Genomic DNA, 27,175 nt, shown 5'->3' with positions numbered 1-27,175 from the left:
AGCTGCAGGAAAAAAAAAAAAAAAACACAAAACCTGACATCATGAGGCATGAGCTCATTTAGCTTAAGTTTATGTGTACATAATTGTATCCAGACACCTGGGGCTGCCTTCCGTATGGAATTTTGACAAATGCTGGAATTTTGTCTTCAGTTTTCTTTTAACTAGCCTGAAGTTACTTTTATTTGCTTACTGTAATAAGGCAAATTTTTTTTTTTCCCCTTACAAGGTAAAAGGATTCTTCAGCTCTTTGAAAGAAAATGGTTCTCAGCTCCGTTGTGTCCAACAAACAATTGAAACTATTGAGGAAAACATACGTTGGATGGATAAGAATTTCGATAAGATCAGAGTGTGGTTACAAAATGAAAACCTTGGGCTGTAACAGTACATTCCCTGCCAGGTTCCTGTGATCTATAATCATCCAAATTTTGTTGAATGTGAACATTTTCAAACTAAATATGGTTTTGGCTCCAGCTGGAGATACTTCGTTTTCCTTCAACTCTGTATTCACTTGACTATTCCTGTGAAAAGATCGGCTGTTCAGTTTTTTCATCAATGGATTATTGCTACCATGTGTTTGTCTACAGGTGTTGCCTTGACATGTTCGTACACCCAAGTGGTGGATTCCCTCCCATGGAGGTGAAGGTACCTTATCTACTTCACAGTGTATTTTATACTTAAGCCCAGCAGTCTCCAAATACGCCCTCAATCAAAGTGTTTTTCCATAAGCAGTTTCATTAATCTCCTTGAGGCTTTGAATAATGAGTAATACTGAGCAGTGAACACCTGGATCAATGACTAAGACAGAATGTGCCTGTGCTAGAACTCTCCTGTTGGCCCCTCCAGACCCACTTTCCTCCCTCCTGTTCCCTGCACCATGTTGATGACCGACTTATGCACCAAGCCATTAGGCATCCTTGCCTTTTGGCTTCTGGCCAAATGGGGAGTTCCAGAAGGAGACTGGAGCTGGGGGTAGGGGTAGAGAGTGTAGATGATGGATTATTTATTCCCCTGGTTCCCGCGTGGGGTGCCTCAGGCTGGCCCCCACCGAAGGTCTCAGCTCCTGAGAAGGGGCCTCTTCTCCTCACAGACTTCTCCTTCTCAGGGTTCTGTAAGTGCTTCCTCCTCATCCCTTCAGGACTAGGTGCCACAATGGGAGCCTGGCTTTTTAGAGTCCCAGCTATACTTGTGGTTTCCACACACCCTGCCCACACCCTTGTAAAAAATCCTTTTACAGGATCCCCTTCAGATAATCCTAAATTGAGTGCGTGATTTAGTTCCTCACTGTCCCTTCTGAAAAAGCAGAGTACATTCTGGTCTACAGGAAAGAAACACCTTTCCTTTGAAGTTGTACCTGAGAAGTGTCGACCCTTAGGCAAGAAGGTGATGCCCTTCTCTTCCCGATCCTTATTTGGCCTAGTTTACAACTCTTAAATAACATGTCATTGGCACTGACTGCCACCTTAGATAAGTCATTGTAGAAAAACCAATAAATATCGTGAAACTGAAAATATTTACTTACGTCAGCCCCTGAGAACAATGTATTCCTTGTGTCTGAAGACGTACATGGAATTTTTGAATATATGGCAAAATGTTCAAGATAAAGGAAAATTATATGAAAAAATGTCAAAATGTGTTGCTCTAATAGACTATGGGATAGAGTGACTTTTCTGGATATAAATTTGTTCACAATGCCATTATATCTTTTGTGGTTAATGGTTTGAGAAATAAAACTGATATTACTGATAATTTTAATCCCCAGCATTTTCCTTCTGAAAACAAACAGAGCCAAAATTTTAATGTAAAATAGTTAGCTTTAATTGTATTTTATATCTTGATTACTGAAACATGAAAATACTGCTTTTTCAGTTTTGGTCATCTGAGAAACCTATCTTTATTTGCTTTGGTAAAGTCCATTTTCTAAAGATACAACATTGTCACGACCATGTGCAGAAACTTTTTTAGTAATAAAAAGTTGTCTGTTTTACCTCCAAGCATATATTTGCAATTATTTCCTTCTAATTAGATGGGTAAAAAAGGACTGATTTAGATCCTATAAAATTTACTGAAGTCATAATCACCAGCAAACACCCAAATCCTCAAGACATTTCTAATTAACAAGAAGGCATATTGGGAGTAGGGCTTCCACCCAGTTTAAAACCAAAAAAACGCACTGCTGTCAAGTCGATTCTGACTCATAGTGACCCCATAGGACAGAGCAGAACTGCCGGATAGAGTTTCCAAGGACCGCCTGGTGGAGTCAAACTGCCAACCTCTTGGTTAGCAGCTGTAGCACTTAACCACTCCACCACCTAGTTTGGTCTGGTTCAAACCCCTGCTTAAAACATGAATTTCTAACAAGTTCCCCTTTGAGAATTTGCATTTCCACCCCAGATATACTGAATCAGAATCTACATTTCTAATAAGATTCGTAGGTGATTCTTACGTGTAACTTGTTAGAAATGCAAATCTGTCAGCAAAGGTTTGAACCAGAACAAACCAGTTTGATGTCCTGATTCGGAGTGCCTCAGATGTTTCTTGAATCTTTGGATTTTAGTATGTCATTTAAAAATACTTCTATATATGCATGGAAATTAGAAATACTGCATCCATACCCTTGCAAATACATCAGTCAAGGTCAAAGATTTCAAAATCTTTTTTTAAACACTTGAGAAAAAAAAAAAAAATCTTACTGCCCAAGTGGGGAAATTAGATACTTAGTAAAAAAAAAAAAAAAAAAGCCCTCCCATAAAACAAAACACAAAACCCTTGCGGTCTAGTTGATTTTGACCCACAACAAGCCTACAGGACAGAGCAGAACTGCCCCATAGGGTTTCCAAGGAGTGGCTGGCAGATCTGAACTGCTGACCCTTTGGTTAGCAGCCGCATCACTTAACCAACTGCACCAACCCCTCGGGAAGAGTTTTTTACTTTCTTGTTAGTGCTTGAAAAGTCCGTTTAGCTACCATAACACTGTCTCAAATTTCTCAGACTCAGTAATAGAATAATGACTGTATCTCTGATGGAAAAGAGACATAGCATTCTTAAATGGTAGAGCTTGAAATCCCATGGGCTTGTGCATGATTTTGAGAGTTAATTTTAGAGTATTAGCAAAATTTGACCACCCCCCCAAGCAAAATTATTTTTCCCTGCCCCACTTCCCCATGGACAGTATTGGTGATATTAGTTATTTCCAGTGATATCAGCTAAATCCTAATAAAAAAGCTTTAAACAGATGCTAAGGAAAGTGCAGCTCTCTGGACACAAGGAATTCCAAATTTGTTCTATAGTATGTACCTGACCTCTTCCTGCAGTCACTACCAGGAAAATGAAGTTAAATATTCATCAAAATTCCATCAGTGATATCAGCGCTACATTCATAAACTTCATTACTGAAAGAGCTAAGAAACCACAGTTGTAGGATATCAGAGTCTAGTTCTTAAACTGCTGTGAGGGAAAAGCAGAATTTTAGATATATATCACTTTTTTTTTTAAAGTAGAAGTTTGTTTTTACACTTGCTGAGCTTAATTCTCATAAAGCCAGATGCTATACCTGCAAACCCTAATGTGGCAATGGCTCTAAGCAAACAATTGCTGCTCAGATTTTATGTGTAGAGAACAGAAAGCACAGCTGAATGACACGATAAACAACAGAGTTCAAGCCATATGAATATCCTAAGAATTAGATTTTATTTCTTATTCTTGGAACTTGCTATACAGTGGCTTATATAGTCTGCATTTTGCTCTTCTGATGACTTGATTCAAGTCTCAGTGTGTTTTGTGCTGACTATAAGGTGTGTGGAAGTCCTGACCCCTGGCAAGGAAGAGTACAAGCTAAAAAGGGCTCGGTGCTTACTGGTGTGTCTGGTTATCTATCATTAATTTGTTATTGGCAGCCCAAGAGGAGATATGTGCCCAATGTACAATATCTTATGTTTGACTTACCATATAAACATTAACCCAAAGAAACATCAAATACAATTCAAAAGCCCAGGGGGAAAGGGGATAATGAGAAATCAGAACATTGAAAGATGTTTAACGCATTGTTTTCCAAATGCTAAAAAAAAAAAAGTAAAAAATTAAGTGCAAACAGAAAATATGAATGAGATTTACAGGCGCCGTGTACAGGATGTGCAAAAGTTTGCAAAGTTTTTTTTTGTTTTTGAGTGTGTGTTGCTTTAAGAAACTTTTATCAAATCATCAAATATATTTCTTACAAATATAAAGCTTCCTTTCTCTCCCAACTGAAGGCAATTTTTAAAAAGTTCAAAGATTATCAATACACAGGACAATAACACAGGAAAACCAGAGAAATTCAATTTCTTTCCTGGAAAAGAATAACAAACCAATGTTTGGGATATTCAAAGACTCAACAAATACCAGTCTAGAAGCCACCCAGAAAAAGTTGTTTGTTGTCAAAGCCGTTTGTTTTTCAAAAGTCACCATCCACCAGCTGAAGACTTTATATGCAGATACCTTAAAACAGAACAATCCAGTGAGCCATTTGATATACGTAATTTTCATTATAAACATACTGTGTATCAAAAGCATTATATAACAGGTGATAAGAAGGGATTTCCCATAAGCAGATGTGGATTATTAACAGAAAGTTTTAAAAAAGTACTGGGAAAAATCTTTGAAGCAGCTCTAACAAGCATACCGCCTTCTTTATATGAAATAGAAATGGATTATGGTGAGAGAGCCTAACCCCATTTAACCTATGTTTTGATTTCTTTTAGGTTTCAGTAAAGTGATCAATTGGTTGTTGTATGCTTTCACGGCTTAGAGTAAGACCTCTCCTCTCTAAGGAGATTTAAGACAAGGGCCCAGCTGTCAAGCTAGAGCTGAGATTCCCTCATCCCTCAGATCTCTTCAATTGCCATAAAGTAGAACCATATACAGTACTTTACTTTCCAAACCAAGAAGAATAAAAGTGGTCAATCTTTTCCTTTGCCCTTGGTTCTAAAAACCCTGTAGTTTCCACCAGACCCTAAAGGGTACTTCTTTGCACACCACCATGTCTTGGTATGATGAGCAAAATCAGTAGATTAAGGAGGACATTTCATTACAAGTTGTAATAAGCTACCTTTGCTTTGCTTTGCCACCAATAACCTGCAGTCATGAGTACTTGGATCTCAAAGATTCAATTAGCCTTAAATGGCTATTTTCTTTAATAGCCTGGCCTAATATTTTAAAATCATCTTAACTAAAAGATTAATGTTTTCAAGCATTTCTGCAGCACAATCCCATTTAGTGCTTTTCAGAGACTGACCAGTTAAGATTTTGAAATGTACATTTTATGCCAACAATACACAGTATGAAATACTCAACAGGTAGGCATAGGTCCTCTCTCAGCTAGAACACATAGGTTAGTGGAAGGCACAACTGTTTGCGTTTAGAACAAATACCCAACTTACCAAATACTGTAAACTTTAACTTTCACCTTTTTTATCTGCTTTTGGCTTGGAAGCTTCCTCCTTTGCCTAAAAGGGAAAGCAGAACCATCAATGAGCTCGCTTTTTTCTGAATTAAGTATAAAAAACTTACCAATTAGAAGAGGTTCAGGAGGAGATGAACTTCTCAGAATAAAAGTTCCTCCTCCTCATTTGGCCAAAACACTGAGTTCTTTGTTTTTAAGTTTATAAGCTAAAAGTAACCTTAAGGGATCCTAATTTTCTCTCTCTCTCTCTTTTTTTTTTGATGCTAGTGGTAAAAAAAAAAAAAAAAAAAAATTTTTTTTTTTTTTTTAGTTGTAGGTAAGGAAAAACATGCACAGGTGTTCTCACCTGGCAGTGTTTGATCACTCAACAGCGATCCATCTTTTTCTGGTACTCAGGGTACTGGTAGCTGACCTGCTAACCCATCCATCATACAGGGTTATTATGCTTCCTATTTTTGTATAAGGGTTGATCATATACTTTGTGTAAGTGAAATTAATAAGCAGATATTTATTTGGGATACAATGAGATGAGTAACTGTCAACTATCCTGTTTCTTGCATCCTACTATAGGATGATTTAACTGTCTTGCTTTTAAGCATTTTGATGCAACTGGACTTTAAAGCTGCACCTTTAATTTCTCATTACAGTGGGGGATCCATAATCACAGTGATGTGAAACATCTGTTCTTGGAATTGGACGGGACCTAGACGTTGTATAATCCAGCATCTATTCCTGACCATAGCTTGAGTAATTTTAGTAGAAGGAAGCTCCCAAATGTTGTGCTTTTAATAGCCAACTATCAAAAACTGGAACCTATAACTTCCCTTATCAGCCTCAGTCCTACTTTCTAGAGCAATGTGAAAACTTACGTACCAATAGTCCATCTCCCTCTCACATGTTGTCCAATAAATATACCAAATCACGGAAACTCTAAGTTTGCCCCCTAATCCTATATGCTACTTCTATATTCTAAAATATATATATAAACTACATACTATGGTGTGTTTCGGAAACGCTGGTGGCATAGTGGTTAAGAGCTACAGGTACTAACCAAAAGGTCAGCAGTTCCAATCTACCAGGTGCTCCTTGGAAACTCTATGGGGGAAGTTCTACCCTGTCCCATAGGGTCGCTATGAGTCAGAATTGACTTGAAGGCAAGGGGTTTGGTTTTCATTTTATGGTGTGATTTAACAATGGTGAGGAAGGTAGGTAACTTGAACTGGGTTAAGAACATTCATTTAAATTTCTCAAGCATCAGTTACTTAAGCAACAGTTGTCTTTAAAAATTCAATTTCTTTTGCAAGACATGCTAGGAGATACCCATCGCCATCCAGTCGATTACAACTCATTGTGACCCTATAGGACACAGTAGAACTGCCCCATAGAGTTTCCAGGGAGTCCCTGGTGGATCTGAACTGCCAACCTTTTGGTTAGCAGCTGGAGCTCTTAATCACTACGCCACCAGGGCTTCCATGGTAGCAGACAGTGCATAAATAATCTTTTAGTTTAAATAGATTCCAATAAGAAGCTAAATCACTAAAACAATAAATCCCACTCGACGTAAGTGCTCAACTGACTTATTGTATACTTACTTACCTTTGCTGACTCCTTTGATTCATCCTCATTCTTGGGTGCTTTGGTGCTGGAATCAGTCTTCTTGTCTTTGTCCTAAAGCAAAGGAAATGTATTGAGGCTATTGCTATCATCAATCCAGCCAGCAATTAACTACTGGCTTGCATTCAAATTAATCCAAATTATTCTTTTTAGTAGCCTGGCGATCTCCAATTTAAGTGAATCATGGAAAACTTTGGGTGTTTCAGTCACGATTTTTTGAACAATGGTGAATGTACACAGAAGTTTTTCAGGTAGAAAGAAAGGAGAATAAAAACAAGGAGGGAAATAATGTTGTTATGTGGGTCACACTGATGTTCTCTGCCAATTTCTGTGATGCACGATTCATTCGGACCTTATTTTGCTCATCAAAATGGAGCTTGACTCTTTTGGGACTGGTTTTTATGTACAAATAGAGCAAAAACAGGACACTTCTTCAGTGTTATGGAGAAGAAATATAACAATGGAAATAATCAGAGACCTGGGACAGGTCACATATGAAGTCCATTCACCAACAAGACATCATTTAGAAGTTTCTAGGAGTGAGAAACTCCTAAATAGTGTTTTGTTCTGTTGTATATAGGGTCGCTATGAGTCAGAATTGACTTGAAGGCAAGGGGTTTGGTTTTCATTTTATGGTGTGAAATAACAATGGTGAGGAAGGTAGGTAACTTGAACTGGGTTAAGAACATTCATTTAAATTTCTCAAGCATCAGTTACTTAAGCAACAGTTGTCTTTAAAAATTCAATTTCTTTTGCAAGACATGCTAGGAGATACCCATTGCCATCCAGTCGATTACAACTCATTGCGACCCTATAGGACACAGTAGAACTGCCCCATAGAGTTTCCAGGGAGTCCCTGGTGGATCTGAACTGCCAACCTTTTGGTTAGCAGCTGGAGCTCTTAATCACTACACCACCAGGGCTTCCATGGTAGCAGACAGTGCATAAATAATCTTTTAGTTTAAATAGATTCCAATAAGAAGCTAAATCACTAAAACAATAAATGCCACTTGACGTAAGTGCTAAACTGACTTACTGTATACTTACCTTTGCTGACTCCTTTGATTCATCCTCATTCTTAGGTGCTTTGGTGCTGGAATCAGTCTTCTTGTCTTTGTCCTAAAGCAAAGGAAATGCATTGAGGCTATTGCTTTCATCAATCCAGCCAGCAATTAACTACTGGCTTGCATTCAAATTAATCTAAATTATTCTTTTTAGTAGCCTGGTGATCTTCAATTTAAGTGAATCACGGAAAACTTTGGGTGTTTTAGTCATGATTTTTTGAACAATGGTGAATGTACACAGAAGTGTTTCAGATAGAAAGGAGAATAAAAACGAGGAGGGAAATAATGTTGTTATGTGGGTCACGCTGATGTTCTCTGCCAATTTCTGTGATGCACGATTCGTTCGGACCTTATTTTGCTCATCAAAATGGAGCTTGACTCTTTTGGGACTGGTTTTTATGTACAAATAGAGCAAAAACAGGACACTTCTTCAGTGTTATGAAGAAGAAATATAACAATGGAAATAATCAGAGACCTGGGACAGGTCACATATGAAGTCCATTCACCAACAAGACATCATTTAGAAGTTTCTAGGAGTGAGAAACTCCTAAACAGTGTTTTGTTCTGTTGCATATAGGGTCTCTATGAGTCAGAATTGACTTGAAAGCAAGGGGTTTGGTTTTCATTTTATGGTGTGAAATAACAATGGTGAGGAAGGTAGGTAACTTGAACTGGGTTAAGAACATTCATTTAAATTTCTCAAGCATCAGTTACTTAAGCAACAGTTGTCTTTAAAAATTCAATTTCTTTTGCAAGACATGCTAGGAGATACCCATCGCCATCCAGTCGATTACAACTCATTGTGACCCTATAGGACACAGTAGAACTGCCCCATAGAGTTTCCAGGGAGTCCCTGGTGGATCTGAACTGCCAACCTTTTGGTTAGCAGCTGGAGCTCTTAATCACTACGCCACCAGGGCTTCCATGGTAGCAGACAGTGCATAAATAATCTTTTAGTTTAAATAGATTCCAATAAGAAGCTAAATCACTAAAACAATAAATCCCACTCGACGTAAGTGCTCAACTGACTTACTGTATACTTACTTACCTTTGCTGACTCCTTTGATTCATCCTCATTCTTGGGTGCTTTGGTGCTGGAATCAGTCTTCTTGTCTTTGTCCTAAAGCAAAGGAAATGTATTGAGGCTATTGCTATCATCAATCCAGCCAGCAATTAACTACTGGCTTGCATTCAAATTAATCCAAATTATTCCTTTTAGTAGCCTGGCGATCTCCAATTTAAGTGAATCATGGAAAACTTTGGGTGTTTCAGTCACGATTTTTTGAACAATGGTGAATGTACACAGAAGTTTTTCAGGTAGAAAGAAAGGAGAATAAAAACAAGGAGGGAAATAATGTTGTTATGTGGGTCACACTGATGTTCTCTGCCAATTTCTGTGATGCACGATTCATTCGGACCTTATTTTGCTCATCAAAATGGAGCTTGACTCTTTTGGGACTGGTTTTTATGTACAAATAGAGCAAAAACAGGACACTTCTTCAGTGTTATGGAGAAGAAATATAACAATGGAAATATCAGAGACCTGGGACAGGTCACATATGAAGTCCATTCACCAACAAGACATCATTTAGAAGTTTCTAGGAGTGAGAAACTCCTAAATAGTGTTTTGTTTTGTTGTATATAGGGTCACTATGAGTTGAAACTGACTAGATGGCACCTAACAACAACAACAGGAGTGAGAAGCAGGATGTAGAGGTGGTCGAGGAATTAAATCATCCTACACAGGAAGGACTGACAATTCAATGATTGAGAGTTAGGCTTAAAGATAGCCAAAACAGCACGAACTGTGATCTAAGGTATTAATTCTTCTGAAAATGAAGGGTACTCATTTTCTATTTGTGAGGGTGGTATACAGGTAAACTGTCCCACACTTGTTGAAATACACATTTGTTTTTTCATTACATTCACTTTTAATCACGTTTTGAGCACCAAGTCTGTACCAGGCATTTTGCTAATGCTGAGCACACAGAGGTGGAAGACATAATTACTGTATAAAGTACGCAGCCTAGTGGTGGAATACACATGTAAAGACAGGTAACCCAGAGTATGAGGAGACCATGGAGGAGACGCCTGGAAGGGAGCAGCAGTAAGAGAAATCTTCTTGAGGGAGCTGATACTTGAAGGGGGGTCCTGAGGAATGAGCAGGAGAGTCAGCTGGCTGGGCGAAGCAGAGAAGCCCCAGATGGCACATGGAAACAACGAGGTGTGGTGTAGTTAGGGACTGTCTCATTTTAAATGAACACAGGATGACATTAAAGGCATAGCATTATTGTCACACAACAATATAGTGTGGCAATCAAAACTGACCATTAGGAAGATTATACAGCAACGTGAAAAACATTTATGAAATAACATTAAGCAATGAAGTTATATGTTGTTGTGTGCTGTCAAGTCTATTCCTATTCATAGTGACCCTATAGGACAGAGTAGAACTGCCCCCATCGGGTTTAAGAGCTTGGCTGCTTGGCTAAGAGCTTGGCTGCTAACCAAAAGGTCAGCAGTTTGAATCTACGTGGCATTTCGAATCTACAAGCTGCTCCCTGTAAACCCTGTGGGGCAGCTCTACTCTGTCCTATAAGGTCGTTATGTGTCAGAATCCACTTGATGGTAACAGGTTTGGTTTTTTTTTAATCCTTAGGGAAGCAGACTGCCATATCTTTCTCCCATGGAGTGGCTGATGGGTTTAAACTGCTGAACTTTCAGTTGGCAACCAAGCACTTAACTGAGACTGTGCCATCGGGCTCCTTAATGTACTTATATATGGACTGTAAATAAATACAACTATGTAAAATATATACATATGGAAAAAGATAAAGGGAAAATACCAAACAATAGTAGTGTTTGTGGGAGTAGTGGAATTATGGTTTTCCTTTTCTCTATTTTCAAGTTCTCTATTCAGTTTATAGTATAAATATTAGATATATGTACACACACGCACGTTTAAACAAAGTCAGTATGAAAAAGTACCTTTGCTGTGTTCGGTGAGGTGTCTGTAGTTGAGGGGCTGCTGTCAAAATCCCCTGATAGGGCATCAATGGGGTCTCGGTCATCCCCAGGTTTCTTAAACAGAAAGAGTTACCAGTGAAGAAGCATAAGGCCAAAGTGCTATGTAGGACATTTCCTGACATCATTTAAGAATAAAGGATGTTTATTAAAAAAAAAAAAAAACGATGACATTCTTTTCCTAACTATAATGCACACACAGTAAAGAAAAATCTTGATAGTTTTATTTTCTTCTGCTTTTATACAGGTTACTTAGTTTTCTCTGAGCCTCAGTTTCCTAATCTGGACTATTGTCCTGCCTTTCTTATTTCTTAATATTGTCCTGCCTTTCTGGTGAGGACTAAATTAGATAAATTATACACACTCTGTCTCTCTAACGTACATACCTTGACACAGTACCAAGCATAGGGTATGCATTCAGTAAATTTTCTTTTGTTTAATAAAAAATAAAGCTGTATCTAGAATAATTTTTTTTTTTTTTTAAATCAAAACACGCTAGTATGGTATTTACCTTTGATTCCTTGGGTTTCTTTGTAGATGGCTCCCCTGGTTTGCCCTTAAAAACAAGGCAGACTATCGGTTAAAAATAGATCTTTGTAAAGTTTGCCTGGGTGTAGTCATTATTTATAGAATTATTACCCAATGACTTGACTTGAGTAAAATGGGGTATAGTTTGCAATAACTGATACACCTGAGTCCCTGCTTAATTACTGCTCTTATAAGCATTTTGATAGCCTTATGGAAAATGCAAGAAAGACAGTCTGGTCTTGAAAGAAAGAGGCACTATTTAGGAAGTTTCTGCTAAAAAAAAAAAATGCTACTATGTTATAATTCTACTTAAAATGTTACCAAAGAAAGTAACTTGTGTTTTTATTTACTATGGCTTGTTACACTTCGGAAAGACTTGAGGCACCATAAGGCTATACAGATAATTAGATTATTTTCAGACAGGATTACAAATACAACACATCAGAGATTTTCCCGTCTTCAAAGGTAAGGGCCAGGGGGTGCTATCAAAGCAGGGAGGATTCCAGTACTCTGTACAAGGTGCACAATTGCCATTCTGAGGAATACTGAACATAAGCAAGGATAATTGATTCTGACAATGGAGACACTGCTTTTCTACGTTTTGCTTAGTTTTCTAAGTAAGTAGAGTACTACATCGATAGCACTACTTAAGCCAGGGGATCATTTTACCCACCAAATAATCAGTACAGAGAGAGTACAGAAGGGTGTAATTTGGAATTCCTTATTCTTATTTGATGAAGAGGCCTGGGAAGGGTTATTTATCCTCTAATTGACTTAGAAGTAAGAGCTGAGTAAAAAAAGAGAGCAGGCCAGGCTGACCTAGACCCAAGAAAAACCGGCTTCCAAGTCAGAGACAAAAGACCATCTACTTCTTGACAAAGTACATTTAGACAGAGGAACAGGACTTCTTATTGGGACGACCATTTTGCTTGACTGTCTTCACTCACAATCAACAGCGCTGGTGGTAGCAGAGAAGGGAGAAAGGGAGACTCCAGGTCTCGGAGGTGTCTTACTTGTTGAATTAATTACTCCAACAATTGCTTCTTTTCTGCTCTCCCTAAAGAGAGAGACTCTTTGCTTCCTTTGGAATCCCAGAGCATCGGTCATCTTTATAACTTTTCCTGCAAAGGAAGTCTTCTGCCTACCTGTCTTAGAATCTCTCAGTGACTGAATATTACTCAGCTCTCTTTATACAACAATGCCCAGCACAGTGAACAGAAATCAGTACTGGATCAAATAAATATTAAACAGAATCCCAGGCAGTCTGCTCTTCAGCTTTGGGGACCCATTAAAAGTACTGTCATGTTACATTTTTGTGCTACTGTTAAAGTGCACCTCCTATTCATTTCAAGTGAGGTTTAAGAAAAAAAAGTGTTGTAGTAGAAACCCAGTCTAGGGTACAAAATTCCTGTAGCCCCTCATAGCCATTTGCGTTCATTTACCCAGTTGTCAGCATCCAGGAGATGTCTATATTCAGGTGGGATAGTGTCATCTCTCTCTCCTAGCTTGTCTCTATGTTCAGCCTTAGCTTTTTCCTATAAACATTGAACAGGTATAATTAATATGCATTTCCACTTTCTCTTAGAGAATACATTCTAAAACGACATGTTCAGCACTTACTGTACTTTATGAGGCGAAACATTTGGTCTGTTTTTATGTTTTATAAACAACAACAAACAAACGGCGTTTTCAATCGCCTTATACGCGTACAAAAGCTGGACAATGAATAAGGAAGACCAAAGAAGAATTGACACCTTTGAATTGTGTTGGTGAACAATACTAAGCATACCATGGACTACCAAAAGAACAAACAGATCTGCCTTGGAAGAAGTACAGCAAGAATGCTCCCTAAGAAGCAAGGATAGTGAGACCACGTCTCGCATACTCTGGACATGTTATAAGGAGGGACCAATCCCTGGAGAAGGACATCAGCTTGGTAAAGTAGAGGGTCAGCGAAAAACAGGAAGACCCTCAACGAGATCGATCGACACAGTGGCTGCAACAATGGGCTCAAGAATAATGATTGTGAAGGTGGTGCATGACCAGGCAGTGTTTGGTTCTGTGGGACACAGGGTCGCTATGAGTTGGAACCGACTCCATGGCACACACAGCAACATGCCCTGGTGGTGCAGTGGTTGAACATTAGGCTACTAAGAGGTCGGCAGTTCGAGTCCACCAATTGCTCCTTGGAAACCCTATGGGGCAGTTCTACTCTGTCCTATAGGGTCACTATGAGTCAGAATTGACTCCACTGCAATGGGTTATACCTTGGCATACACAGAGGTAATATTTATAATTTTGACTACTTATATATCAGAGGGGTACATTTCACAGGATGAGGAACAAGTTTGAACTGGACATATTAGGCTCCTTGTGCTGCAGGTGAAGAAGCAACAGCTGTTGAGTAAGTCACACCTGCCTCCCAGCATCTCCATTTCATTGGGGCTTGGCTGGTTGGTCTCCATCACAGACTCAGTGATGCCCCTAAAGTGAGTAAGGATTTTATTTTTCTGCATCATTCTAAGTTCATTTTTCAACTATAAGTTCTTATCAGTTCTCCTGTGACAATGATACAATCAAGACCTGAGAATTCTCTGAAATGCTCTGTTTTGGGGACATGAGTCTGGCTGGTCAGACAAGTTAGTTCCTGGTTCCAACCTATGATACAGACCGCTGATATGAATTGCTAAGTATAAAATATGTAGCGTTAGCAGCCTGTGTCCTTCTGACACACACACAAACACATACAAAAAACCCACTGCCATCGAGTTGATTCCGACTCATAACAGCTTCATAGGGTTTCCAAGCAGACTGCCACATCCTTCTCCCGAGGAACCACTGGTGGTTTTGAACCGCCAACCTTTCCGTTAGCAATCAATCGCTTCAACCACTGCACCACCAGGGCTTTTTCTTCCAGACACATCTCTATACAGTGCTGAACTCCTGAGCCAGCGCTCTCTTTACGTAGGAGTTTGTACTCAGATTTAGTTATGCCTATAGAGAAGAAGCTGCTAGGAAAACATCCACCAAATAGTGACATCTGCCACTAATACGCACAGAACATGTAAACTTAAAAAATGCACATGTGTGTACAGTATATATATGATGTCCCTTCTACCAGGTAAAACCAAGAAAAGTTAATGTGGGAAGAGAATAAAATTAACAGGCACGGCTGTGCTTTTCCGACAAAGTCTGGTCGTACAAATAGTACTGCCTTTGGATTCCAAACCATAATTACCCTCAGTGAGAAAATTTAAAAAATGCAACGCTGAGCAAAGAGAAGGAGAAATCAGAGTTAAGTTATTCAGCTGTTCCCTAACTTGTGACAATGTCAGAAGCGGTCATTTTCCTTTAGTGTGGAGTTTAGGGTGTCATATGGTATAAAAGCCTTATATTTTCATTTATTTCTGGATTTTTCTATTTTACCTTAACTTTATCCTCCATTGGTTTGTTCTCATCTGGGTCAGGCTGTCTTTGTCCTAGGCTGTCAGAAAGTTTATCCAGGGCATCGTCGAGTTTTTTGTGGTCACTTTCCTAAAAAGTAAATGATTCTGAATTAGTCACTGATTAGCCACAGCAGATCAAAGGCAATCAGCGCAGGAGCCCCTTCTTCTCAGAAGGAGACTTGTTTTCTTATAAAATAAAGACATCAGGGGCTAGGGTAAGGGTAGATAGGGTCAGAGAAAGAAATGCTGAGAGTAAAAGATGAGGGAGAATGAGCAGCAGCATCTAACCGAATAGTGCTCCTGCTTCCATCCATGCCTGCCCATCTCCTAGTGAAAATCTCTGCGAGCTTTCTGGAAGGCTAAGTGGCAGGGTCAGGGGCCACACTCCAACAGGTTAGACTGAGAGGGATTCTGAAGGCAAATGGACCAATCATGTTGCTTTCATTTAGAAATTAAACATGATTGTAAAACTGAATCTAAAGTTCACAGAGGCTGATGTGAAATGGTTAGAAATCAGGATTTTGCAACAGACAGTGAGTTTTCTTTGGTTTTGCAGCTGTACCCTAAGAGCAGATACTGAAGGGTACATTTCACAAAGTACAAAATGTGGCCCAGGCAGGCTGTAGGAAGCCAGGGAGCTCAGCACTGCCCTCCCAATACTTCCTGGACCACAAAATCCCAGAGACAATCTGGTGTCATGAGAGGGAGAGGGCTCAAAGGACTTAAAAGACTTTCTGAACAGGTGGGGGTCTCTCTCTTCACCCTCAGGAAGCTCAATTGTAGATGGGATGGAGATGGGAATGGGAGCTGGTATTCTAGGGGAAAGAAAAAAATTCGGGGCCACCACAACAATTACGATCAAGGTTAACGAAAGCTGATTTCCACTACCATTTATTTACTGTATGATTCAGGCAAGTTATTTAACAATAAGACCTATACTCATAAAGTGCAGAGAGGATTAAATGATTGAAAAGGTATTTAAAAGAATACTTGTCCCGTGTTAGTGCATGACATTATATATTATTATAGTGAAATCCTAAGATGATTTGTTTTTTTAAAAACATTTTCAATATGATACATTCTAAATATTGACTTCCATCTGTAAACGAATTCAATTTAAAAAATGTGTATAACATCTGCATTGTACAAGACACCATGCTGGGCTCTGTCTTACACTGCACAGAACTTCCAGTTAATTTCCAAATGCTTTCTGATACATTATCCAGGTTTATTTGGTACTCTCAATGACTCTCAGAGTAAACTAAGCTTTTTTGGAGGAAGAAGAAAGCAAGCTCAAAAAGGCTGTGTAATTTGCCTCAAACCACGATGTTAAGCTGTGAAAGGGACCCTGGTCAGGAGACTGAACACATGGGTCCTTTTCCCTATCATGCCCAGTCATAGCCATGATCTTCCATTTCCTTCTGAAGCTTTTCCTGTTGGGGTACTTTTACTATCTGGCTCTTAGAAAATATGCTTTTGATATATGTAACACTGGTGGAGAAGCCCTGGTAGTGCAGTGATTAAGCACTCAGCTGCTAACTGAAAGGTCAGGGATTCAAACCCACCAGCAGCTGCATGGGAGGAAGATGTGGCAGTCTGCTTCGGTAAAGATTATTGCTTTGGAAACCCTATGGGGCAGTTATACTTTGTCCTATAGGGTCACTAGGAGTCAGAGTTGACCTGACAGCAATGTGCTTGGTTTGGGCTTCTGGAATATTAAAAAAAATATATTGCTGGTGACTAAATCTTGTCTAACGTCCCCAGGGAAACCCTGGTGGCATAGCAACTCGACGGCAACAGGTTTGGTTTGGTAATGTTCCCAGCAAAGAAAACTCACATGAATTATGACAGTAATAATAATTTACTCTTTGATTCCCAAGTATATTCATTTAAATGAGACCTTATGCTTAGTTTCAGTGATATCTTCAAATAACTAATTACTAATATTTATTATTAACATCATATATGCATGTTACTAATAAATATTACTAATAATTACTAAATTGAAACTGAACTCTGATGGGAAAAGTGGGGCTCTAAACACAATCAAAGGCTTTTGTTTGCTAATGCTTAGCTTACTAATAGTCTCAGTCAGGGTGGAAGTTCTAATGACTATTAAGCAGTGTAAATGGCCATCCAGGTTACCCATGTTCTTCTTTCTGTTGCAGGAGGACTTTGATCATCCTGGGTGTGTTTTCTCTGTCTCTCATACATACATGTGCACACACACAAACACACATGCACACACAGCGTTTTATTGGCTTTAAGTGTATCACTGGAGACCAGGGTCATAGCTGCTGATGGTGGATCTACCCATGGGCCCTGTGCGGGCTGGGTCGTCTGAGCCTCTGGACAATTTCAGATGATCCTGAGGCTGACACAACAGCAGGGAAATCTATCCAGAAGCTCAGACTCCAGCAGTAAGCAAGCTTTGATGCTACATCAAAAGGAAAAGAAACATAGCTGGCTTCCCTAAAGCTACTTCATCTCCATCTAGCAGACCAGGCACTGTGCTCAACCGAAGGCGGTGGCTGTGGTTTGGGGCAATCCTCTCATCTTTTGATGTGGAGTGGACCACTCTCTAATGTATAATTTGGTACTGCACAGATAATTAATCAAGGAAAATCTGGAAAAGCTTTGCTCCCACAGCCTTGCCTCGGAACATGTAAATAATTAAAACAATATTGATGCTGAGGTTTTTCTATTACCAGCATGAAAATAACAAATTTTTACCGGTGTGAGTGGGAGGAATACAATGCTATTCCATGATGTTTGTGAATTTTTTGGGGGGGTGGGGTGGGGAGAAGCTCAAACACAGCAATTACATAAAATAAACCCGAAGTTTAAATAATGGGTTGTAAATTGCAGCACGTGCCAGGAAAAACAGAGAGGAGGAGAAAATGAATTATTAGGAAGGCTAAAATATTTTCAAAATCTAAACATCTGAGTATACACTGTTGTACTTTCAATTTTAATAAAGCAACAATATTAAACTTCTCAGATGAGTGTCAAATACTTTAAACATAAGGTGTTTCATTTAAACAATTCATAGGTACTCTGTCATCTGCCTGAGGAGCCCTGCTGGCACAGTGGTTAAGCAATCCACTGCTAACAGAAAGGCTGGTGGTTTGAAACCACCAGTGGCTAAATGGGAGAAAGACGTGGCAGTCTGGTTCCATAAAGATTCACAGCCTTGGAAGCCCTGTGGGGTTGCTGTGAGCTGGAACAGATTTGAAGGCCACGGGTTTTGGTTCTCTGTCACATCCCCAGTTGCTGGTCTTAGTTATTCTGAAAGAAAAGGTGCCTTTGTTTGTTTTCATTTGCTCTAAACAGACCCCCTGTGTTCTTCCTTGGGTATTCCTTCTTAATGTTGCTGTAAAAATAAATTATCTCCCAAACCAAACCTGCTGCCATTGAGTCAATTCCAACTCATAGTAACTCTATGTTGTTGTTGTTAGGTGCCGTCAAGTCGGTTCCGACTCATAGCGACCCTATGCACAACAGAACGAAACATTGCCCGGTCCTACGCCATCCTCACAATCGTTATGCTTGACCTCATTGTTGCAGCCACTGTGTCAATCCACCGTGTTGAGGGTCTTCTTCTTTTCCGCTGACCCTGTACTCTGCCAAGCATGATGTCTTTCTCCAGGGACTGATCCCTCCTGACAACATGTCCAAAGTATGTAAGAAGCAGTCTCGCCATCCTTGCTTCTAAGGAGCATTCTGGCTGCACTTCTTCCAAGACAGATTTGTTCGTTCTTTTGGCAGTCCATGGTACATTCAATATTCTTTGCCAACACCACAATTCAAAGGCGTCAACTCTTCTTTGGTCTTCCTTATTCATCGTCCAGCTTTCACATGCATATGATGTGATTGAAAATACCATGGCTTGGGTCAGGCGCACCTTAGTCTTCAGGGTGACATCTTTGCTCTTCAACACTTTAAAGAGGTCCTTTGCAGCAGATTTGCCCAATGCAATGCATCTTTTGATTTCTTAACTCCTGCTTCCATGGCTGTTGATTGTGGATCCAAGTAAAATGAAATCCTTGACAATTTCTATCTTTTCTCCGTTTATCATGTTGGTCACTGGTCCAGTTGTGAGGACTTTTGTTTTCTTAATGTTGTGGTGTCATCCATACTGAAGGCTGTGGTCTGTGATCTTCATCAGTAAGTGCTTCAAGTCCTCTTCACTTTCAGCAAGCAAGGTTGTGTCATCTGCATAACGCAGGTTGTTAATGAGTCTTCCTCCAATCCTGATGCCCTGTTCTTCTTCATATAGTCCAGCTTCTCGGATTATTTGTTAAGCATACAGATGAAATAGGTATGGTGAAAGAATACAACCCTGACGCACACCTTTCCTGACTTTAAACCAATCAGTATCCCCTTGTTCTGTCCGAACAACTGCCTCTTGATCCATGTAAAGGTTCCTCATGAGCACAATTAAGTATTCTGGAATTCCCATTCTTTGCAGTGTTATCCATAGTTTGTTATGATCCACACAGTTGAATGCCTTTGCATAATCAATAAAACACAGGTAAACATCCTTCTGGTATTCTCTGCTTTCAGCCAGGATCCATCTGACATCAGCGATAATATCCCTGGTTCCACGTCCTCTTCTGAAACCGGCCTGAATTTCTGGCAGTTCTCGGTCGATATACTGCTGCAGCCGGTTTTGAATGATCTTCAGCAGAATTTTGCTTGCGTGTGATATTAATGATATTGTTCTATAATTTCCACATTCGGTTGGACCACCTTTCTTGGGAATGGGCATAAATATGGATCTCTTACAGTCAGTTGGCCAGGAAGCTGTCTTCCATATTTCTTGGCATAGACGAGTGAGCACCTCCAGCGCTCCATCTGTTTGTTGAAACATCTCAATTGATATTTCATCAATTCCTGGAGCCTTGTTTTTCGCCAGTGCCTTCAGAGAAGCTTGGGCTTCTTCTTTCAGTACCATCGATTCCTCATCATATGCCATCTCTTGAAATGGCTGAATAACGACTCATTCTTTTTGGTATAATGACTCTGTGTATTCCTTCCATCTTCTTTTGATGCTTCCTGCATCGTTTAATATTTTCCCCATGGAATCCTTCACTCTTGGAACTTGAGGCTTGAATTTTTTCTTCAGTTCGTTCAGCTTGAGAAACACCGAGCCTGTTCTTCCCTTTTAGTTTTCCATCTCTAGCTCCTTGCACATGTCATTATAATACTTTACTCTGTCTTCTCAAGAGGCCCTTTGAAATCTTCTGTTCAGTTCTTTTACTTCATCAATTGTTCCTTTTGCTTTAGCTGCTCAACGATCAAGAGCAAGTTTCAGAGTCTCCTCTGACATCCATCCTGGTCTTTTCTTTCTTTTCTATCTTTTCAGTGACGTCTTGCTTTCTTCATGGATGATGTCCTTGATGTCATTCCACAACTCATCTGGTCTTTGGTCACTAGTGTTCAATGCATCAAATCTATTCTTGAGATGGTCTCTAAATTCAGGTGGGATACACTCAAGGTCATATTTCCGCTCTCGTGGACTTGGTCTGATTTTCTTCAGTTCCAGCTTGAACTTGCATATGAGCAATTGATGACTGGTTCCACAGTCGGCCCCTGGCCTTGTTCTGACTGATGATATTGAGCTTTTCCATCATCTCTTTCCACAGATGTAGTCAATTTGAGTTCTGTGTGTTCCATCTGGAGAGGTCCATGTGCATGGTCGCCGTTTATGTTGGTGAAAGAAGGTATTTGCAATGTAGAAGTCGTTGGTCTTGCAAAATTCTGTCATTTGATCTCCGGCATTGTTTCTATCACCAAGGCCATATTTTCCAACTACTGATCCTTCTTCTTTGTTTCCAACTTTCGCGTTCCAATTACTAGTAATTATCAATGCATCTTGATTGCATGTTCGATCAATTTCAGACTGCAGCAGCTGATAAAAATCTTCTATTTCTTCATCTTTGGCCATAGTGGTTGGTGCGTAGATTTGAATAATAGTCATATTAACTGGTTTTCCTTGTAGGCATATGGATATTATCCTATCACTGACAGCGCTGTACTTCAGGATAGATCTTGAAGCGTTCTTTTGTATAATGAATGCAACACCATTCCTCTTTTAGTTGTCATTCCCAGCATAGTAGACTATAAGTTTGTCCGATTGAAAATGGCCAATACCAGTCCATTTCAGCTCACTAATGCCTAGGATATGAACGTTTATGCATTCCATTTCATTTTTGATGATTTCCAATTTTCCTAGATTCATACTTTGTACATTCCAGGTTCTGATTATTACTCTATAGTACAGAGTATAACTGCCCCATAGGGTTTCCGTCTTTATGGGAGAATACTGTTACATCTTTCTCCTGTGAAGTGGCTGGTGGGTTCGAACTGTCAACCTTTTGGTTAGCAGCTGAGCACTTTAACCATTGTGCGGCCAGGGCTGCTAAATATCTCCCAGTTTATGTTAACTGTGGTGGAATAATTTGGAAAAGAATAGGGTGAATGGTTACACAACTTAAAGAGTGTGGTTGATGTCACCGAATTATACACGTAGTACTTGTTGAATTGGTGTATGTTTTGTTGTGTATATTTTACCACAATAAAAAAATAAATAAAACAATAAATAAAGATGTTGCTTACCGAAGCCTTAGGGGGTGGGGCTGCAGAGTGGGTGGTTGAAGCTGGGGTTTGGGAAACCACTTCAGAAACGGCAGCAGAAAGTTTGGCATCTTCAAATTTCTTTTGTAAAAAATTAAGTTTATTTTTATCAGTAATATATGTTGTATACAAAATTATGTCCACAATTGTCATCACTTAAATATAACTCTTAAGATAGCTTTATAGCTGTTTATTCTCTTGATCCAAATAGAGACACAGTCACTCATAATCTTAAAAGCAATTTTATGCTACTTTCCTTCACAGAATATTATTTAACACAATTTCCTATATCTACTTCATACTCGTTATTATTCTAAATGCTGATCATCTAATAATGTAGAGTTTCATGGTTTGTTTACACATTCGCTGCTGTACATTTAAGTTGTTTGCAGTCTTTCAGTTTTCTTCTTTTTAACTAATTGCTCTGACATAATTTCTAGAAGGATCTTTTTATGGTGCTGGCTATATTCTGCCAGACTATTCTCTCAAAGGTTTGTAGGAATGATACTGCCAGAAGCAATGAATGAGCATACCTGTTTCCCCCTGGCCTTGATTGCCAACATTAGATTTTTATCACATATTTTTATTTTGATAATACAATAGATGCAAAATGATATAGTACTGTTGTTTAAACTCTAGTATATGGTGTGAGGTTTCAGTTTTATTTTTTTTTCTTCTCAATGTTGAATAATAAATTTAAATATTTTTATATGGAAAAAATTATTTGTTTTTATTTTATATACTACTGTGTTATAGTGATTATTTTCTGGCTGCTGAATGAATGTTTACTTTCTGACAATGATAAATACTTTAATAATCCGCTATATTCTGTTAGTAATTTTTACATTTACAGATATAAGTGACTTTAGCTGATGCTGTTCTATCTGTCAAGTTTTAAGATTAGGACTAATTATTTATAGAAGAAACTAACTAGAAGGCCATGTTTTTGGAAATTTTTATGTCACATGGGAAGTACCTGAGAATTAAACTCATAAAAGAGTTATCTTTAAACCTGTGATGGAAGGAAAGTTTGAGAATAGTTACTTTTGTTTAGGTTCTGTGAATTCTAGTGCTTTATGTTTTTGTTAAAAGATTTCTTGGAAAATTATCATACATAGTATTTTTTAATAATTTAGTTGCTCTCTTATACTGACTACTGTATTTTATTTTAATTGAAATTTATTTTATTTGTAGTATTTTCTCTATTTGCCAGTGTTTCACAAATGTAAGGCATTTATAAAATTCAACTGTTGGCTTTGCATTATTAATAATTTAGTTGAACTCTTAACCCTGATTGTTATATTCTCATTTAAAAATTTAATTGTATTTAATTTCTAAGATTTTTTTTTCACATTTGCTAGTATTTTGTAAAGTGTTAGTTATTTCAAAAGAAACAACTGTTGACATTTAACTAAAAATGTTACTTTTATCTTCCAGTACGCTTATAACTACTTTTGTTTGGCGGTTACTTTATTACATCTTTTAGAAATTTAAATTTAAAATTCAATGAACCGTTGATTTATCAAGCTTTTCTTTTTCTTCATTATTGATGAAGGCACTTATGATAATAAATGTAGCTTATGACTGTTGCTTTGTCTGCTTCTCAAAGATTTTAATCTGTAACATCTTATCACCGACTTTTAAAGTCAGTTTTGAATTTATTGGAGCTCTGGTGGCTCTGTGGTTAAGCATTTGGCTGTCAACCAAAAGGTCGGCAATTTGAATCCACCAGCTGTTCCCTGGAAACCTTATGGGGCAGTTCTACTCTGTCCTATAGGGTTGCTATGAGTCAGAATCGACTTGATGGCAATGGGATTTTTCGGTTTTCTGGATTTATTTCTTGATTTCAGTATTATTAGGAAGATATTTATACATTTCTCTATTTAAACAGAATTTGTTCTATTTTACTGTGATCAAAGTAAATGGTAGGTACAGTAGCTACTCCTGTATTTGACACATTCTTTATGATATTTTTTCTCCAAAGTTCTTGGGACTTTCCCTCAAATAATCTTTTACTTTGACCACTTAAAGTTTACCATAATCAGTTACTTCAACCTTATTAACTGTATCTTTTACACTAACAAACATTTTCCTTTTCTAGATTATTGATTTTTCTAAGAGTATTGATTTTTCTAAGAGTAGGGTTTTTTAAAAAGTTGTTCTATCTCCAGTCATTCACTGCACTACTCCTTCTTGGTGTGTTCGGGGAGCACATATAGCTTCAAGGTTATATTTCAAAATCTTTGAATCTTTAAAAGAAAAAAAACCTAACTACTGTAATAATAATGACAGTGATGATGACGAAGGTAATTAAGGTACTGTCCTCCACAATCTGGTCATATGTTCTGCATCATGGTAATGGTATGACTGCATATTGTTGGGGCACTGCTTACTTTACATTCCCCCCTATATCTATCCCTGTATCTTAGTACCTTACAGTGTCTGAATCAGGGCTAGAACGCCTCTGTGTGATGTCGTCTGTTTGTATGGAGGTGGATGAGAGGAAGGCCATGGAATGAGGAGACTGAATGCTGGTGGGGGGTTGTGCTCTAACAGGGGGATAGTAAATATTTTCCGTGTCGTTGTTCACACAGGTATCTGTAAGTTTGTTTTCCAACTGACTTCCAACAATAAATTCAGTAGCTGACAAACTCAGTTCCCTATAAATAGATAACCCAGACCTCACAAAAAAAAAAAAAAAAAAAAGGGCTGTACAGTCATATAAGTTTGGGAACACTAGGAGACATAAAACGTATGTCTGCATATAAAAAGTTTTGATAATCCTACAGTACAGAAACATTACCCAGCATTTACCAGACCTCTTAGTAACAGAATCTTCTTTGAGAGACCATCTATTTCTTCTATCTGGAGCTAAGTTTCCTTGGGAGGGAGTTTGGAAAATGTTAAGTTGTATAAATATCAATGGGTAGAGTTATTGTCTGAAAGGTAATTTTGGAGAAACTAAAATTTGCAATTTCTTTCCAAAGATGTGCTTGATATAGTACATGCTCACTGGTTCAATTATTCAGACTACTGAAAATGGTCACTGGCCGGAAATTATATTTGGTGGGTTGAGGGCCATTAACTTTGTGATTGTTTCCTTGGCCCCCAGGTCAGATTCTAAGTCACTTTACTTCTGCCATCCTAACAGTAAGGAAGTAGAACCAGGAGTTTGAAACTTACAAGAGATGAAGTGTTTTCGGGGCCGGAGAAGTCCTCAGACAAAGCCTCGAGAAGGAGGTCTTCACTCATGGGCTGCAAAAACCAGGAGATGCATCAATAAACACACCAGTCATTCATCTCCTCTTCAAAAGGAGGTTGCTATTTATATGCTGATAAACTCACTAAGGGAAAGCCTATGTCCTTCTTGAATTAACAACTAGGGGCCAAATGAGAAAGATATACTCAGAAAACTGATTTGCTTACTGGAAGTTGTTCCTTGGGCTCTTTTGGAAGGAGTGGTTTTCCATCTTTATCCTATCGAGACAGAGGGGGGAAAAAAAAACATGGCATTTAATCATTCCACAGCTTATCCCAAGAATTCTTTATAAAAGTACATGGGGTCAGTAGGTTACAACTGATGTATATAAACTTGAATCAACATTTCAGGAAACATTCTCTCACCAGAGAATAAACTCTAATTAGTTCATGTTAATAAACAGTAAACTCACAGTACATCAGGCATTATTTGCTAGGTGTGGGGGATGCAAACAGATTAGGCCTGGTTTGTGACCTCAGAAGTCTACAAACTGGTGCATGAGAGAAACAGGTGAACAGTCAATAGAATGGATACGTGCTGTGACAGTGTTTATGGAGCCGAGGAGCAGGGGGAGGAGTCCCTGACCGCCTGGAGGGTGAGCTTGCAAAGGTTGCCTGGAGAAAGCTGAGTAACTTTAGAAGCCACGCATCCAACTAATACGCACTGATGATGTGCCAAGCTGTGTACTAAGCACAGGAAATACAACAGTACATAGAACAACGTTTCCTCGCCCTCATGGAGCTTACCTTGTAGGTGGAATGTTCTGTAACTAAGATTATGTCAAGCTTTAAAAAGACTCTAAGGGCCACATTTGGTGTTAAAGGGCAAGAATCCATAAAGCATTTGAGGCTTTTTAGTAAAAGGCCTATAAATTTATGGCAAATTCCACTTCTCCACATATATAAAAATAAACAAGGATAGGGCTATCTACATGGAGATTTCTACAGAGAAACTAGCCAAGCTGTTTTTTTGTTTTGTTTTCTTTTGCTTTATTTTAAATATGAGAAGGTGCTGTGGTTTAGAGGCATCACACACTTCCCTCTTAACTGACAAGTGCTTTATCCCCTTTCTCATCTCTTCTGCAGGTTCACTTGTACCTTCTGATCATTCCCCAGCTAGCAGGGAAAGCAGGACCTGGGCTTGTTCTCCACCCTTGAGCTGCAGAGGCAGCAAATACCCAAGTGATGCACAGGGTCACGGAAGCACTTCTGTTCCACACTCAAATGGAAATCGTGTTCCTATCACTTCACAGTCATCTCTGGAAGGGGGAAACTGAGGTCTGCCCTCAGGGGGCTAAATCTCACTGAACAGACCTGATGTGAACATGGCTGATGGATAACAATATGGCTTTTAAACAAGAGGTCACACCAACATCTGAAAATGTTATAAAGCAGTATTAATATGTAAAGTGTGAGGTAAGTTCAGAGAAGGGTGAAACACCGGCAGAATAAAGTAGTCAGGGACAGCTAATCATCCGATTACTTAAAAACTGCAACTGAAATTAAAGGAAGGAAGAGAGAAAGTAACCCACCTCCTACTGTGAGAGCACTACCCTGGACTTGACCAGCTTCTACCAAACAGGGAGTCAGAAGAGACACACATGCAGCCCTTAACAGACTCTGAGAGCACTTGTAAAGAAACCCACAAACAAGCCCAAAGTAATAGAAACACCATGGTCCCAAGTGAACTGTGAAATGAGGAAAGGAAGTAGAATAAAGGTATCCAGAACAATACACTGTTAATCAGGGAGAACTCAGTGTAGGTCCTCTGTTTGCCAAATAAATGGACTGATGAACGTGGAGCATCAATTTGAGCTTCCTGAGCTATTAGTGAAGTGTGAGCTGAATATTCTTTTAGCAGTGGCTCATTCTGAAAATAACTGACATTCATTTTATTGTCCATGCATCTGCCGCTGTCTAAGTGGCTGTACTTAAACTACAAGACTCAAGCGGGGTCTGCCCGTGTCACTTGTTCTTTAGAATCTGCACATTCAATATAAAGAAAACGGGCCCGCTCCCCACTTTACTCAACGTTAAACGGACTCTTTCCCCTTATTTATTTCAGTCTATATTTAAGACTTGCTTTTTTGCCCTCATAGGGAATAACTGCTTTTCATTTTGGTTTTTCTCTCTACATAAAGTTTTCTAACTTTTCTTTATTTCTG

General features: G+C 38.8%; 2 protein-coding genes across 4 annotated transcripts in view; one reads left to right on the top strand and one right to left on the bottom strand.

Annotated features, from left to right (window-relative positions):
- Positions 1-2,706, top strand: part of ERAP1 (endoplasmic reticulum aminopeptidase 1) — a 37,899-nt gene extending 35,193 nt beyond the window's left edge. The window contains exon 19 of the mRNA XM_064274267.1: positions 227-2,706. Within this exon, the coding sequence (XP_064130337.1) occupies positions 227-379 (153 nt within the window). The 3' untranslated portion in view covers positions 380-2,706. The remainder of the gene's footprint in view (positions 1-226) is intronic.
- A 1,594-nt stretch (positions 2,707-4,300) lies between these two features.
- The window catches only part of CAST (calpastatin), a 128,945-nt gene continuing 106,070 nt past the window's right edge, over positions 4,301-27,175 (bottom strand). For all 3 annotated transcript variants that reach the window (XM_064274272.1, XM_064274275.1, XM_064274281.1), the window contains 12 exons: positions 25,179-25,229; positions 24,936-25,007; positions 21,735-21,833; positions 15,094-15,201; positions 13,110-13,202; positions 11,651-11,695; positions 11,104-11,196; positions 9,164-9,235; positions 8,099-8,170; positions 7,034-7,105; positions 5,415-5,480; positions 4,301-4,473 (listed from right to left, as the gene is read on the bottom strand). In XM_064274272.1, coding sequence (XP_064130342.1) covers positions 5,430-5,480; positions 7,034-7,105; positions 8,099-8,170; positions 9,164-9,235; positions 11,104-11,196; positions 11,651-11,695; positions 13,110-13,202; positions 15,094-15,201; positions 21,735-21,833; positions 24,936-25,007; positions 25,179-25,229 — 828 coding nt within the window. In that variant the 3' untranslated portion in view covers positions 4,301-4,473; positions 5,415-5,429. The remainder of the gene's footprint in view (positions 4,474-5,414; positions 5,481-7,033; positions 7,106-8,098; positions 8,171-9,163; positions 9,236-11,103; positions 11,197-11,650; positions 11,696-13,109; positions 13,203-15,093; positions 15,202-21,734; positions 21,834-24,935; positions 25,008-25,178; positions 25,230-27,175) is intronic.

This window comes from Loxodonta africana, chromosome 2 (genome assembly GCF_030014295.1).
Source record: "Loxodonta africana isolate mLoxAfr1 chromosome 2, mLoxAfr1.hap2, whole genome shotgun sequence".
Classification (NCBI taxonomy): domain Eukaryota; kingdom Metazoa; phylum Chordata; class Mammalia; order Proboscidea; family Elephantidae; genus Loxodonta; species Loxodonta africana.
The sequence above is the reverse complement of the archived record's forward strand: the minus strand, read 5'-3'. Positions and strand labels throughout refer to the sequence as shown.